This window comes from Poromitra crassiceps, assembly GCF_964638095.1.
Source record: "Poromitra crassiceps genome assembly, chromosome: 16".
Lineage (NCBI taxonomy): Eukaryota > Metazoa > Chordata > Actinopteri > Beryciformes > Melamphaidae > Poromitra > Poromitra crassiceps.
Window position 1 is genome coordinate 23038922 of NC_139645.1, and position 12500 is coordinate 23051421.

At 43.7% G+C, this 12500-nt stretch overlaps 2 protein-coding genes across 2 annotated transcripts in view; both read left to right on the plus strand.

Moving 5' to 3' along the window:
• The window catches only part of LOC310791111 (NACHT, LRR and PYD domains-containing protein 3-like), a gene marked incomplete at both ends in the record, with an annotated part of 70088 nt that extends 68618 nt beyond the window's left edge, over positions 1-1470 (plus strand). The window contains one exon of the mRNA XM_083652812.1: positions 1462-1470. Within this exon, the coding sequence (XP_083508938.1) occupies positions 1462-1470 (9 nt within the window). The remainder of the gene's footprint in view (positions 1-1461) is intronic.
• LOC310791528 (uncharacterized protein) overlaps positions 1-12500 on the plus strand; it is a 220712-nt gene that overhangs the window by 75898 nt on the left and 132314 nt on the right.

Below are 12500 nucleotides of genomic sequence, written 5' to 3' on the forward strand. Positions count from 1 at the left end.
AGTGTGTGTGAGAGAGATAGTGTATGTGCGTGTGTGTGTGTGTGTGAGAGAGAGAGAGGGTGTTGTGTGCGTGAGAGAGAGTGTGTTGCGAGAGAGAGAGAGAGGGTGTGTGTGCATGAAAGAGAGTGTGTGCGTGTGTGTGTGGAGAGAGAGAGAGAAAGGGTGTGTGTTGTGTGTGTGTGTGTGTGTGTGTGTGTGTGTGTGTGTGTGTGTGTGTGTGTCTGTCTGTCTGTCTGTTAGTTAAGTCTCAGGACCAGCTGACTTAAGGTGCTTTCTCACTGGGAACGATTGCTTTCGTTCCGTGCCTGAGTAACGATTGCCTCCCCTCTCCCCCTGCTGGTCAGCTTTCACATTACAACATTTCTTCTGCGCTCGGGAACAGAACAGAACACTTGCAGAGTACACTTGTGTCATCAACTAGGCCTGCAGTGTATCCCTCTCCTGTGTGTTTGTCTATGTGAGTCAGTGTTCCATCCTCGGGGCACGCCCAAGTGTTTCCCCACACCACCTTTTCAAGTGGGACCCTGTCACGGTTCTGTTCTGCGTCCGGCCACGGAACACAATGTTCAACACTCATGAAACAAACTGGACCTGGGCTCAATTTGGGGACAAGTGTGCTCGGTTACGCTCCCGGGTCCCCAGTGTGAAAGCACCCTTAGGACACTTTTCAGGGTTCAGTTCTTGAGGAGCGGAGGGTTGTTCCCTCTCATCTCTCTCTGTCTCTCTCCTCTGTTGTCTCTCTTCTCTCTGTCTCTCTCTCTCTCTCTCCTCTCTCTCCCCTCCCCTCTCTCTCTATCTCTCTCCCTCTCTCTCTCTTTCTCTCTCTCTCCCTCTCTCTTTCTCTCTGACTCTCTCCCCTCTCTCTTTCTCTCTCTCTCTCTCTCTCTCTCTCTCTTTCTTCTCTCTCTCCCTCTCTCTTTCTCTCTGTCTCTCTCCCTCTCTCTCCTCTCTCTATCTATCTCTCTCCCTCCCTCTCTCCTCTATCTCTCTCCCTCTCTCTCTTTCTCTCTCTCTCCCTCTCTCTTTCTCTCTGTCTCTCTCCCTCTCTCTTTCTCTCTCTCTCTCTCTCCCTCTCCCTCCCTCTCTCCTCTCTCTCTCTCTCTATCTCTCTCACACACACACAAAGAAAAGACAAAGAAAGGGAACTGAGCCAGTGTTTGTTCCATCAAAGGGAGGGTTTGTTTGAAACAGAAGCTCAGAATCCATCAGTATTATAACACACAACACTGTCATATGCAAATTAACATGCAAATTGTCCGTTTAACCCACATGCTTAACCGACCAATGACGTTGTCGGCAGTGAAACGGTTAACGGTTAACCGTCACCATCCCTATAATTTACTATTGTCATTTTACTATTGCTTATTATTTTTTACTATTGTCATTTTAACTATTGCTTGCATTTGACTATCATTGGTCATGTGACGTGTCCATGTGACGTGTCATGTGTTTGGACCCCAGGAAGACTAGCGGTCGTCTTGGGTTGCAGCTAATGGGCATTCTTTTAATAAACAAACAAATAATGACACAACTTTATGCAATGAGACATATCTAGATATATCAAGACCATTATTCAAAGACTTTGGGGGGTCATTTTAATAGAGCTGCAACGATTAATCGATTCGTCGATCGTCGGGAAAATCAATCGACAACTATTTTGATAATCGTTTTGAGTAATACAAAAAACTCCGAATTCTCTGATTCCAGATTCCTTAAATGTAAATATTTTCCTAGTTTCTTTACTCCCTTTATGACAGTAAAGGGAATATATTTGTGTTGTGGACAAAAAGAAGACATTTGAAGATGTCATATTGGGCTTTATGGAAACACTGATCCACATTTTTCACCATTTTCTGACATTTTATAACCCAAACAACTAATTGATTAATCGAGAAAATAATCAACAGATTAATCGATAATGAAAATAATCGTTAGTCACAGCCCTAATTTTAAAGTTCTAAATCAGTTTGTGTAGCTCAGTAATCTCCCCACTTGATATGAGGGTAAACACTGTCTTTATTTAGAGATGTGTGATGTTATGCTTATGGAAAATGAGCCACTTCTACTGGAATAAGATCTATCCCTGCATCATCCTCTCTCTCCTCTCTCGCTCCCTTCTTTGCTCTGAATACACCAGAGTGAACATGAAAGAAATATTCATCAGTCAACTACAAGTGACTAGAAAGAATATTGACACCATATGGAGTCCAACATTGTATTATCTGTCTTGATTTTGTATAACTTTTTTATTCTGTATTCTCTGATTTTCTTTTGTGCTATTGAATTTTAGGTATTGCTTGTCATTTTACTATTGCTTGCATTTGACTATGGTTTGTCATGTAACATGTAATGTGTTTGGGACCCCAGGAAGACTATCGGTCGTCTTGGCAGCAGCTAATGGGGAAACTTTTAAATAAACAAATCAGTTATCAGCATTAGACTGTTGTGATGTCATTATTCTGTCTTAAGGCGTTTTCACACCAAGTCTGTAATTTTTCATTCAAAATCATGCTCTCTCTCCCTCTCTCTCTCTTTGTCTCTCCCTCTCTCTCTCTTTGTCTCTCCCTCTCTCCCCCCTACTCTGAAGTTGTCAGCTCTCCCCTGCCCTTGTTGGCATCATCATGCCTCCCTCCCTCCCTCTCTCTCTGTCTAACTCTCTCCCTCCCCTCTGTCTCTCCCTCCCTCTCTCTCTGTCTCACTCTCTCTCTCTCTCTCTCCCTCCCTCTCTCTCTCCCTCCCCTCTCTCTCCCCTTCCCCACTTTCTGCACCACTCTGAAGTTGAACACAGCAGATTCAAGACAATACACATTAAATATATATGATCAGTAAGGCGACACAAGTCAATGTTTCTTATGATGTTCAGGAATGGAGATAACAAAACAATTTCTTATCTGAATTGCAAAGATGATATGAAGAAACACTGACCTCATCTCTTGTCCTACTGTCCCACTTTCTATCATCTGAGTGGCAGCAGACTCATTTTCTCTCTGCTCTCAGCTTCCTTTCAATCCGTCCCTGGTGCTGTGATTCATTAAAGAAGCAGATAGGAAATGTAATGGATCAGAACATGATGTTCCCGTCATAGAAGGGATTCATTTCCATGTGGTTCTGGCCCATGTCAGTTCATTTAGCTTTATTTACCATAAGAAATAAGTCAGGAATAATCAAACTCCCTAGGTGTGACTGAAGTGATTTTAATGCACAATGTGGAGGCAAAGAACCAAAGTGCATTCAAATCATTTGAATGGGGGGGGGGGGGGGGGGGTGCATGGGGGGAACAGGACCACTGCACTAGTGTCAATCAATGGATATAAAATGTCATCACTTCATTGTTTTATCCAATAAGGCATTTGTGGGCAATTTGGTCCATAATTAACATATTAATTCTTGAGTCATGACCTTTTGTGAGGTCACAGTGACCTTGACCTTTGACCTCCAAACCACCTCTGATCAGTTCATCTTTGAGTCTGAGTGGGAGTCAAGCCTCCGGAAGAATCAAATGGGATTGCATCTAATGCAAATAACCACTAGATGGCCACTATTGCCCGTACTCATTTCCAAGAGAGACAGAGTATACAGCACAAAGAAACGTGTGTGTGTGTGGTGTGTGTGTGGTGTGTGTGTGTGTGTGTGTGATATTACCTCCATCAGTTATCATGAGAGAACTCTCGTTCATTAGGCCAGTCACAGGGGTTCTCAAACTTTTAATTAGACCGTGGACCCACATCGGATAAGATTTTGTCCCAGCGTCCCTCATCTGATAAGACTTTTGCTTTTTGATGTTTTACTCCAGAAAGTGTATGAAACCCATGACCAAAATAGTCAAATACATTCTGGCATTGTGTTATTTATGGATGGAATTATAGTGAAAGTTATTCTCCTTTTTGCTGGGGACCTCCTGGAACCCTCTTAAGAACCCCACTTTGAGAACCACTGCATTAAACAGCAAAGTTTGTGTTCAACGAGATCATCTTCAAAAACGTACGATTTTGAAGTGTAAATAAGTTTTTTTTTTACGCAATTATTTTCAGAAAACGCTTCAAAAGCCATAAAAGCGATCCTCCTTTGTGAAGATTATCTTGCTGAAGACAAACTTCGCTCTTTGATAACCACAGACTTTATTTCATGCATTTAACTCAAATCCCGTTACAGAAATCCCATTGGCTTTTACACGTAGCTACGAACCAGAAGTGTTACTTCCACACTCATTCCTGCTGTACTCTATGGAGAAATTATTCAGAGAGTTCCAGCCAATCACTGAGAGTCCCGACATCTCCATTCACTCCAATGGACCAGTTTTTTACTCTCAAGAGTTCCAGGAAGTAAGGTCCTGGATTAAGCAGCACTGTCGAGTTGCAGCAAAATAGATAGTTTGTGTTGTACTCTGAAAGGGTCCCCCCCCCCCCCCCTTGAATCAAATTGTACATTATCAGATTTATTTTAGCATGCAAAAGTAGCGCGAGACCCATTCCTGGCTGTTCATTGGCTAATGAATGAGTCTCGCATTTTGGTCCTCCGCTGACGCCACTCTCTCTCTAGAGAGGTCCAGCCAATCACTGAGCTCCACTTTGGTAGCTGTGGGTGGTGTCCTCTAGAGAGAGAGTGGCATCAGCGGAGGACCAAAATGCGAGACTCATTCATTAGCCAATGAACAGCCAGGAATGGGTCTCACGCTACTTTTGCATGCTAAAATAAAGATGATTATGTACAATTTGATTCAAGAAAAAAAACTTTCAGCGTACAACACAAACTGTCTATTTTGCTGCAACTCGACAGTGCTACTTAATCCAGGACCTTACTTCCTGGAACTCTTGAGAGTAAAAAACTGGTCTATTGGAGTGAATGGAGATCTCGGGACTCTTCTATCTACACAGCTCTGGCTGTGGGGTGAGAGTTCCAGCCAGGCAATAAACGTGTAAGAAAGGTGCTCAGAAAGTGTCCCACATCCAGACATGTCTTAGGGCTATTTGAGGCTGGAGGTGCAAACAAGACACCAGACTGAGAAGAGACTGATTGAAGGTGCGGCCGCCGAGCGAGTGAAGGTGGGAGAGAAGAAAGTGGAGAGTGACTGAGTCAGTGTGGAATGATGGAAAGAGGAGCGCTGCCTGTAGAAGGTCTGTAATCAGGAGGCTGAATGAGACAAACACATAGCTAGCTGCTAAGCTGTGTGTGTGTGTGTGTGTGCCAGACACACAGGCTTGTGGCTACACGCCCTCACAGCTCCTATCAGAGTCTGGAGTGTCTACTAGTGCCATCACAATGAATTTTTCCTATGTCCCCTATGTTCCCAGGGTTCTATGTTCCCAGGGCCATATGTTCCCAGGGTTCGATGTTCCCAGGGTTCGATGTTCCCAGGGTTCTATGTTCCCAGCGTCATATGTTCCATGCAGAGTCATATGTTCCCATGGGTCCTATGTCCCCAGGGTTCTATGTTCCCAGGGTCCTATGTTCCCATGGGTCTTATGTCCCCAGGGTCCTATGTTCCCAGGGTCCTATGTCCCCAGGGTCCTATGTTCCCAGGGTCCTATGTCCCCAGGGTCCTATGTTCCCAGGGTCCTATGTCCCCAGGGTCCTATGTTCCCAGGGTCCTATGTTCCCAGGGTCCTATGTCCCCAGGGTCCTATGTTCCCAGGGTCCTATGTCCCCAGGGTCCTATGTTCCCAGGGTCCTATGTTCCCAGGGTACTATGTTCCCATGGGTCCTATGTCCCCAGGGTCCTATGTTCCCATGGGTCCTATGTTCCCAGGGTCCTATGTCCCCAGGGTCCTATGTTCCCAGGGTCCTATGTTCCCATGGGTCCTATGTCCCCAGGGTCCTATGTTCCCAGGGTCCTATGTCCCCAGGGCCCTATGTTCCCAGGGTCCTATGTTCCAATGGGTCCTATGTCCCCAGGGTCCTATGTTCCCAGGGTCCTATGTTCCCATGGGTCCTATGTCCCCAGAGTCCTATGTTCCCAGGGTCCTATGTTCCCATGGGTCCTATGTCCCCAGGGTCCTATGTCCCCAGGGTTCTATATTCCCAGGGTTCTATGTGCCCAGGCTTCTATGTTCCCAGGGTCCTATGTCCCCAGGGTTCTATGTCCCCAGGGTCCTATGTTCCCAGGGTCCTATGTTCCCATGGGTCCTATGTCCCCAGGGTCCTATGTTCCCATGGGTCCTATGTTCCCAGGGTCCTATGTCCCCAGGGTTCCATGTCCCCAGGGTCCTATGTTCCCAGGGTTCTATGTCCCCAGGGTCCTATGTCCCCAGGGTCCTATGTCCCCAGCTCTATACATAATGGGAACCTGCAAAATATGTAAAATAGGGTAAAATCTGACCCACAGAGGAACACCACAGATGTAACCCCCCCCCCCCCCCCCCCCCCCCCCATCAATAACCATTGGTTTTGCTGTTTATATGTTATAGGCTGTTTTGAAGCTTTATCCAATAAAAGACTCGATAATATTAAACATTTTAACTTGAAACTGGTCAAAGTCTTCTGGGTTCATGAATATTGAAGTAGGGATCTCAGGACCTTGGGATAGATATGCTCCCCAATGAATCTATCAGAGTGAAATGGAAAGTGTGCGTTTGTGTTTGCAAACTGGCAATCAATAGATCAGTGTGTATGATAACACACACACACACACACACACACACACACACACACACACACACACACACCACCCTTATCACAGCAGGGGTCCACCAGCTGGTTCCTAGCAGGAATCAGCGGTCACCATGGTGACCAAGCCTGGTGAAGATGGGAAGATGAGGACCCATGTGTGTGATTTAACGTGTGTGTGTGTGTGTGTGTGTGTGTGTGTGTGTGTGTGTGTGATTTAACGTGTGTGTGTGTGTGTGTGTGTGTGTGTGTGTGTGTGTGTGTGTGTGTGTGTGTGTGTCTGATTTAACAGCCTTTTAATAATGCAGAAAGCGCGTGCAGCCTCTGTGTGTAGGCTACGTGTCATCTGCCTTCAGTGTGTGGGCTTTGATAGATACTGAGAACTCTTCACCACTTCCCTGTCTGTGTGTGGGCCACACAGAGAGAAAGGACAGATGAGAAAGACACCATTTAGACCTGCCACTAACATGGGTTTTCTGTGATCAGATTGCCTGCGATCAGATTGCCATAAGTCTCTTATGGATGAGCATTTGCTGGATGCCATCTGGTCTGCTTAGAACACTAGCTTAGCTAAAACTAAGGAATTCAAAGCATGTACTATATGATCTGCTTTATGAACATACAGTACCAGCATTGATTAGTTGACACATGACATTAGTAGACCTTTCCTTAATGTTAATACACACAAAAATAAAGATTGTTCACAAGTCCCCAATCTCAAGTCCAAGTCAACTCTGAAGTCATTGTGTGCGACTGAAGTGTGACTCATGTCCAAGTCTCCATCTCTGACTTCAATACAATCTGACTTCTTCCAGCAGCCATGGACAACGGGTGAGAAGATTTGCACACAGAAAAACATGGAACGCCACAAAATGATTGTGAGGATTTCATATCTGATTGACAGCTTTGAGTACAAGGTGTTTTCTTCAGTTATTTGGGTTGATGATCCTGCCCATGAAGAGGACTTGCTCTGTGGTGGGGTCGATGATAAGGAGCACAAACGGACGGTTGAACCGCAACTCAGGGGCCGGTGCAGACTCTCCAATGATGCTAATCCCTGTAGCAGCTGCAGCAGTGGCTCCAGTCTCATCCACATCCAGACTGGCTTGGTGCACCACCTGACGGAGGACAGAGTAAGATGGAGGACGGATAGAAAGGAAAGAGGCGTTCAATAACAGTGTTCAGAATGGTTCACTCACTGTTCCCCATGTAGTGTTTATCATACTAACTATATGGGGAACGATGAAACGAGCTTCAGACACTACCTCACTCTTGAACACGACCGCATTGTGGTAGATGGGACAAAATGTAGGGTACATTTGCTGTTCACTACAAATTGCAGTGCATTGTGGGTATTTATAATGTTACGACCCGGTCTAAGGTCAGGCTGCAACATAAAATGCACACAGAAACCAGATGTAAAATGTAACAAACTGCACAATTTTATTGCGAGGCACCAAACATGGGTTACATTAACAGTGCAAAGTTGGTAAAACTGATTGAAGCAATGGCTCAGGATGAACATTAGCCAAAACCCACACTAAATACCCCCCACCAACTAACTAAGGACAAAACAAATGAAAGAAAAGACAATAATAAACCTACCTCCCTCAACTAAACCAAAACCAGGAGAAAACTGAAATTAAAAGGCCCATTCACCCCTACAGCTTCAGATAAGCTATTTGGCTAAGGACTAAGCTATTTAGTCCTAAACTATTTAGGGGGGGGGGGGGGGGGGGACCAGCAGCAACACCACTCAGTTACTGCTGGGCCCCCCCACCATCTTGCAGAATCCAGGGAGTTTTAAAGGCAGTGTGCTGCGGGGTCGACCAATCCACAGCCACCACCGGCCAATCATTGCCGATTGCCATCACCTGTAGAACAAAGATCCACTCACAACAAGAGCTCTCACTCAGCACACATCTAAACCACATGCATACAGGGAATTAACAAGAAACATAAGGAATACAATACAAATACGGCCTAAGGCCGTAACAATAATGGACTATATAGTGATTAAAATTTATAGTTGAGAATTCGGTCACTATTAAAAAATGGCCAACACACAAATGTGTGCCAATGAGCTAAAGAAGGTTGAAAATTAGTTTTGCAGGTCTTTTGAGATTTTGAGTGATTTGGTTATCTTCATCTCCATAGTACATCACGGTGAATCATTATTTTCATAAAAACAAAGTATTTATTTTTATGATTTTGGTGGAATGACAGCATATAATACAATGTTGCAGAATGTTTTCAAACCATTTTATCATGTTAAAATTAAAATAACTTGATCTGAGAGCCATCACAGTCATTCAAAAAGTTATATTTGGGGGCAAGTTTCTAATTTATAGAAATTAAAAAATAATTAAAATGTCAAATTGCCACCATGCAAAGGGTTTTTGCAGACAACCACACCGGTTTGGAACAGGGCTATAATCTGACACTTGGTTCTCTTACTGTAATAGAGACCGGTTTGGAACAGGGCTATAATCTGACACTTGGCTCTCTTACTGTAATAGGGACCGGTTTGGAACAGGACTATAATCTGACACTTGGCTCTCTTACTGTAATAGGGACTGGTTTGGAACAGGACTATAATCTGACACTTGGCTCTCTTACTGTAATAGAGACCGGTTTGGAACAGGACTATAATCTGACACTTGGCTCTCTTACTGTAATAGGGACCGGTTTGGAACATGACTTTAATCTGACACTTGTCTCTCTTACTGTAATAGAGACCGGTTTGGAACAGGACTATAATCTGACACTTGGCTCTCTTACTGTAATAGGGACCGGTTTGGAACAGGACTATAATCTGACACTTGGCTCTCTTACTGTAATAGGGACTGGTTTGGAACAGGACTATAATCTGACACTTGGCTCTCTTACTGTAATAGAGACCGGTTTGGAACAGGACTATAATCTGACACTTGGCTCTCTTACTGTAATAGGGACCGGTTTGGAACAGGACTATAATCTGACACTTGGCTCTCTTACTGTAATAGGGACCGGTTTGGAACAGGACTATAATCTGACACTTGGCTCTCTTACTGTAATAGGGACCGGTTTGGAACATGACTTTAATCTGACACTTGTCTCTCTTACTGTAATAGAGACTGGTTTGGAACAGGACTATAATCTGACACTTGGCTCTCTTACTGTAATAGAGACCGGTTTGGAACAGGACTATAATCTGACACTTGGCTCTCTTACTGTAATAGGGACCGGTTTGGAACAGGACTATAATCTGACACTTGGCTCTCTTACTGTAATAGAGACCGGTTTGGAACAGGACTATAATCTGACACTTGGCTCTCTTACTGTAATAGGGACCGGTTTGGAACAGGACTATAATCTGACACTTGGCTCTCTTACTGTAATAGGGACCGGTTTGGAACAGGACTATAATCTGACACTTGGCTCTCTTACTGTAATAGGGACCGGTTTGGAACAGGACTATAATCTGACACTTGGCTCTCTTACTGTAATAGAGACCGGTTTGGAACAGGACTATAATCTGACACTTGGCTCTCTTACTGTACCGGTTTGGAACAGGACTATAATCTGACACTTGGCTCTCTTACTGTACCGGTTTGGAACAGGACTATAATCTGACACTTGGTTCTCTTACTGTAATAGGGACCGGTTTGGAACAGGACTATAATCTGACACTTGGTTCTCTTACATTAATAGAGACCGGTTTGGAACAGGACTATAATCTGACACTTGGCTCTCTTACTGTAATAGAGACTGGTTTGGAACAGGATTATAATCTGACACTTGGCTCTCTTACTGTAATAGAGACCGGTTTGGAACAGAACTATAATCTGACACTTGGCTCTCTTACTGTAATAGAGACTGGTTTGGAACAGGACTATAATCTGACACTTGGCTCTCTTACTGTAATAGAGACCGGTTTGGAACAGGACTATAATCTGACACTTGGCTCTCTTACTGTAATAGAGACCGGTTTGGAACAGGACTATGATCTGACACTTGGTTCTCTTACTGTAATAGAGACTGGTTTGGAACAGGACTATAATCTGACACTTGGGTCTCTTACTGTAATAGGGACCGGTTTGGAACAGGACTATAATCTGACACTTGGCTCTCTTACTGTAATAGGGACCGGTTTGGAACAGGACTATAATCTGACACTTGGGTCTCTTACTGTAATAGAGACCGGTTTGGAACAGGACTATAATCTGACACTTGGCTCTCTTACTGTAATAGGGACCGGTTTGGAACAGGACTATAATCTGACACTTGGCTCTCTTACTGTAATAGAGACCGGTTTGGAACAGGACTAATCTGACACTTGGCTCTCTTACTGTAATAGGGACCGGTTTGGAACAGGACTATAATCTGACACTTGGCTCTCTTACTGTAATAGAGACTGGTTTGGAACAGGACTATAATCTGACACTTGGGTCTCTTACTGTAATAGAGACCGGTTTGGAACAGGACTATAATCTGACACTTGGTTCTCTTACTGTAATAAGGACCGGTTTGGAACAGGACTATAATCTGACACTTGGCTCTCTTACTGTAATAGAGACCGGTTTGGAACAGGACTATAATCTGACACTTGGCTCTCTTACTGTAATAGGGACCGGTTTGGAACAGGACTATAATCTGACACTTGGCTCTCTTACTGTAATAAGGACCGGTTTGGAACAGGACTATAATCTGACACTTGGCTCTCTTACTGTAATAAGGACCGGTTTGGAACAGGACTATAATCTGACACTTGGTTCTCTTACTGTAATAAGGACCGGTTTGGAACAGGACTATAATCTGACACTTGGCTCTCTTACTGTAATAGAGACCGGTTTGGAACAGGACTATAATCTGACACTTGGCTCTCTTACTGTAATAGAGACCGGTTTGGAACAGGACTATAATCTGACACTTGGCTCTCTTACTGTAATAGAGACCGGTTTGGAACAGGACTATAATCTGACACTTGGTTCTCTTACTGTAATAGGGACTGGTTTGGAACAGGACTATAATCTGACACTTGGTTCTCTTACTGTAATAGAGACCGGTTTGGAACAGGACTATAATCTGACACTTGGCTCTCTTACTGTAATAGGGACTGGTTTGGAACAGGACTATAATCTGACACTTGGTTCTCTTACTGTAATAGAGACCGGTTTGGAACAGGACTATAATCGGACACTTTCGCTCGCTTACCTTTGAGACAGACAGTTGATGCTTCTCTGAAATACCAGTGAAATCTGCTGCAGCAACAAACATGTCCATCATTTCACTCAACACGTGGTTCAGGGTGTAGGAGGTCTTGATGGAGAACTTGGGAAGATATACATTGTTTTTCCTAAAAGAGAAATATACAAGCAGCTATTGACAGATTCTATACTGCAGCTGTAGGATCAATAATCCTGGAAATTATTAAATGTACCAATTTTATCTAAATCATTGAGTATTGCTCCTAAGACACCAACCACAACATAATGATGGTACGGAAACACGCTACCGAAAAACAATGCAGATTTATTTTGCAGATAATCTCACATCTGAAATCTGTCAACAGTTTTGCAGACATTCATTTAGTTCAACTCTTAATAACTGTCAAAGTAAACGAATGTCTGCAAAACTGTTTACAGTTTTTGCACATGTGTGAGATTATGTGCAAAATAAATCTGTATTGTTTTTCAGTGGAGTTCTAAAAGGATAGTAAATTCACCCAAAATTAACAGTCCTGTCATCGACTCACCCCCTATAGCAGCCTTCTCCAAAACAACTAAGTCATCATGGGACTGTTGTTTAGGTCAGAAACAACAAAAACACTGAGTAGAAAAACCTATACACTATTATATTTATAGCAACAATCAGCTGTAGTTGAAATTTGCAATAAATTATGGTGTAACTGACTG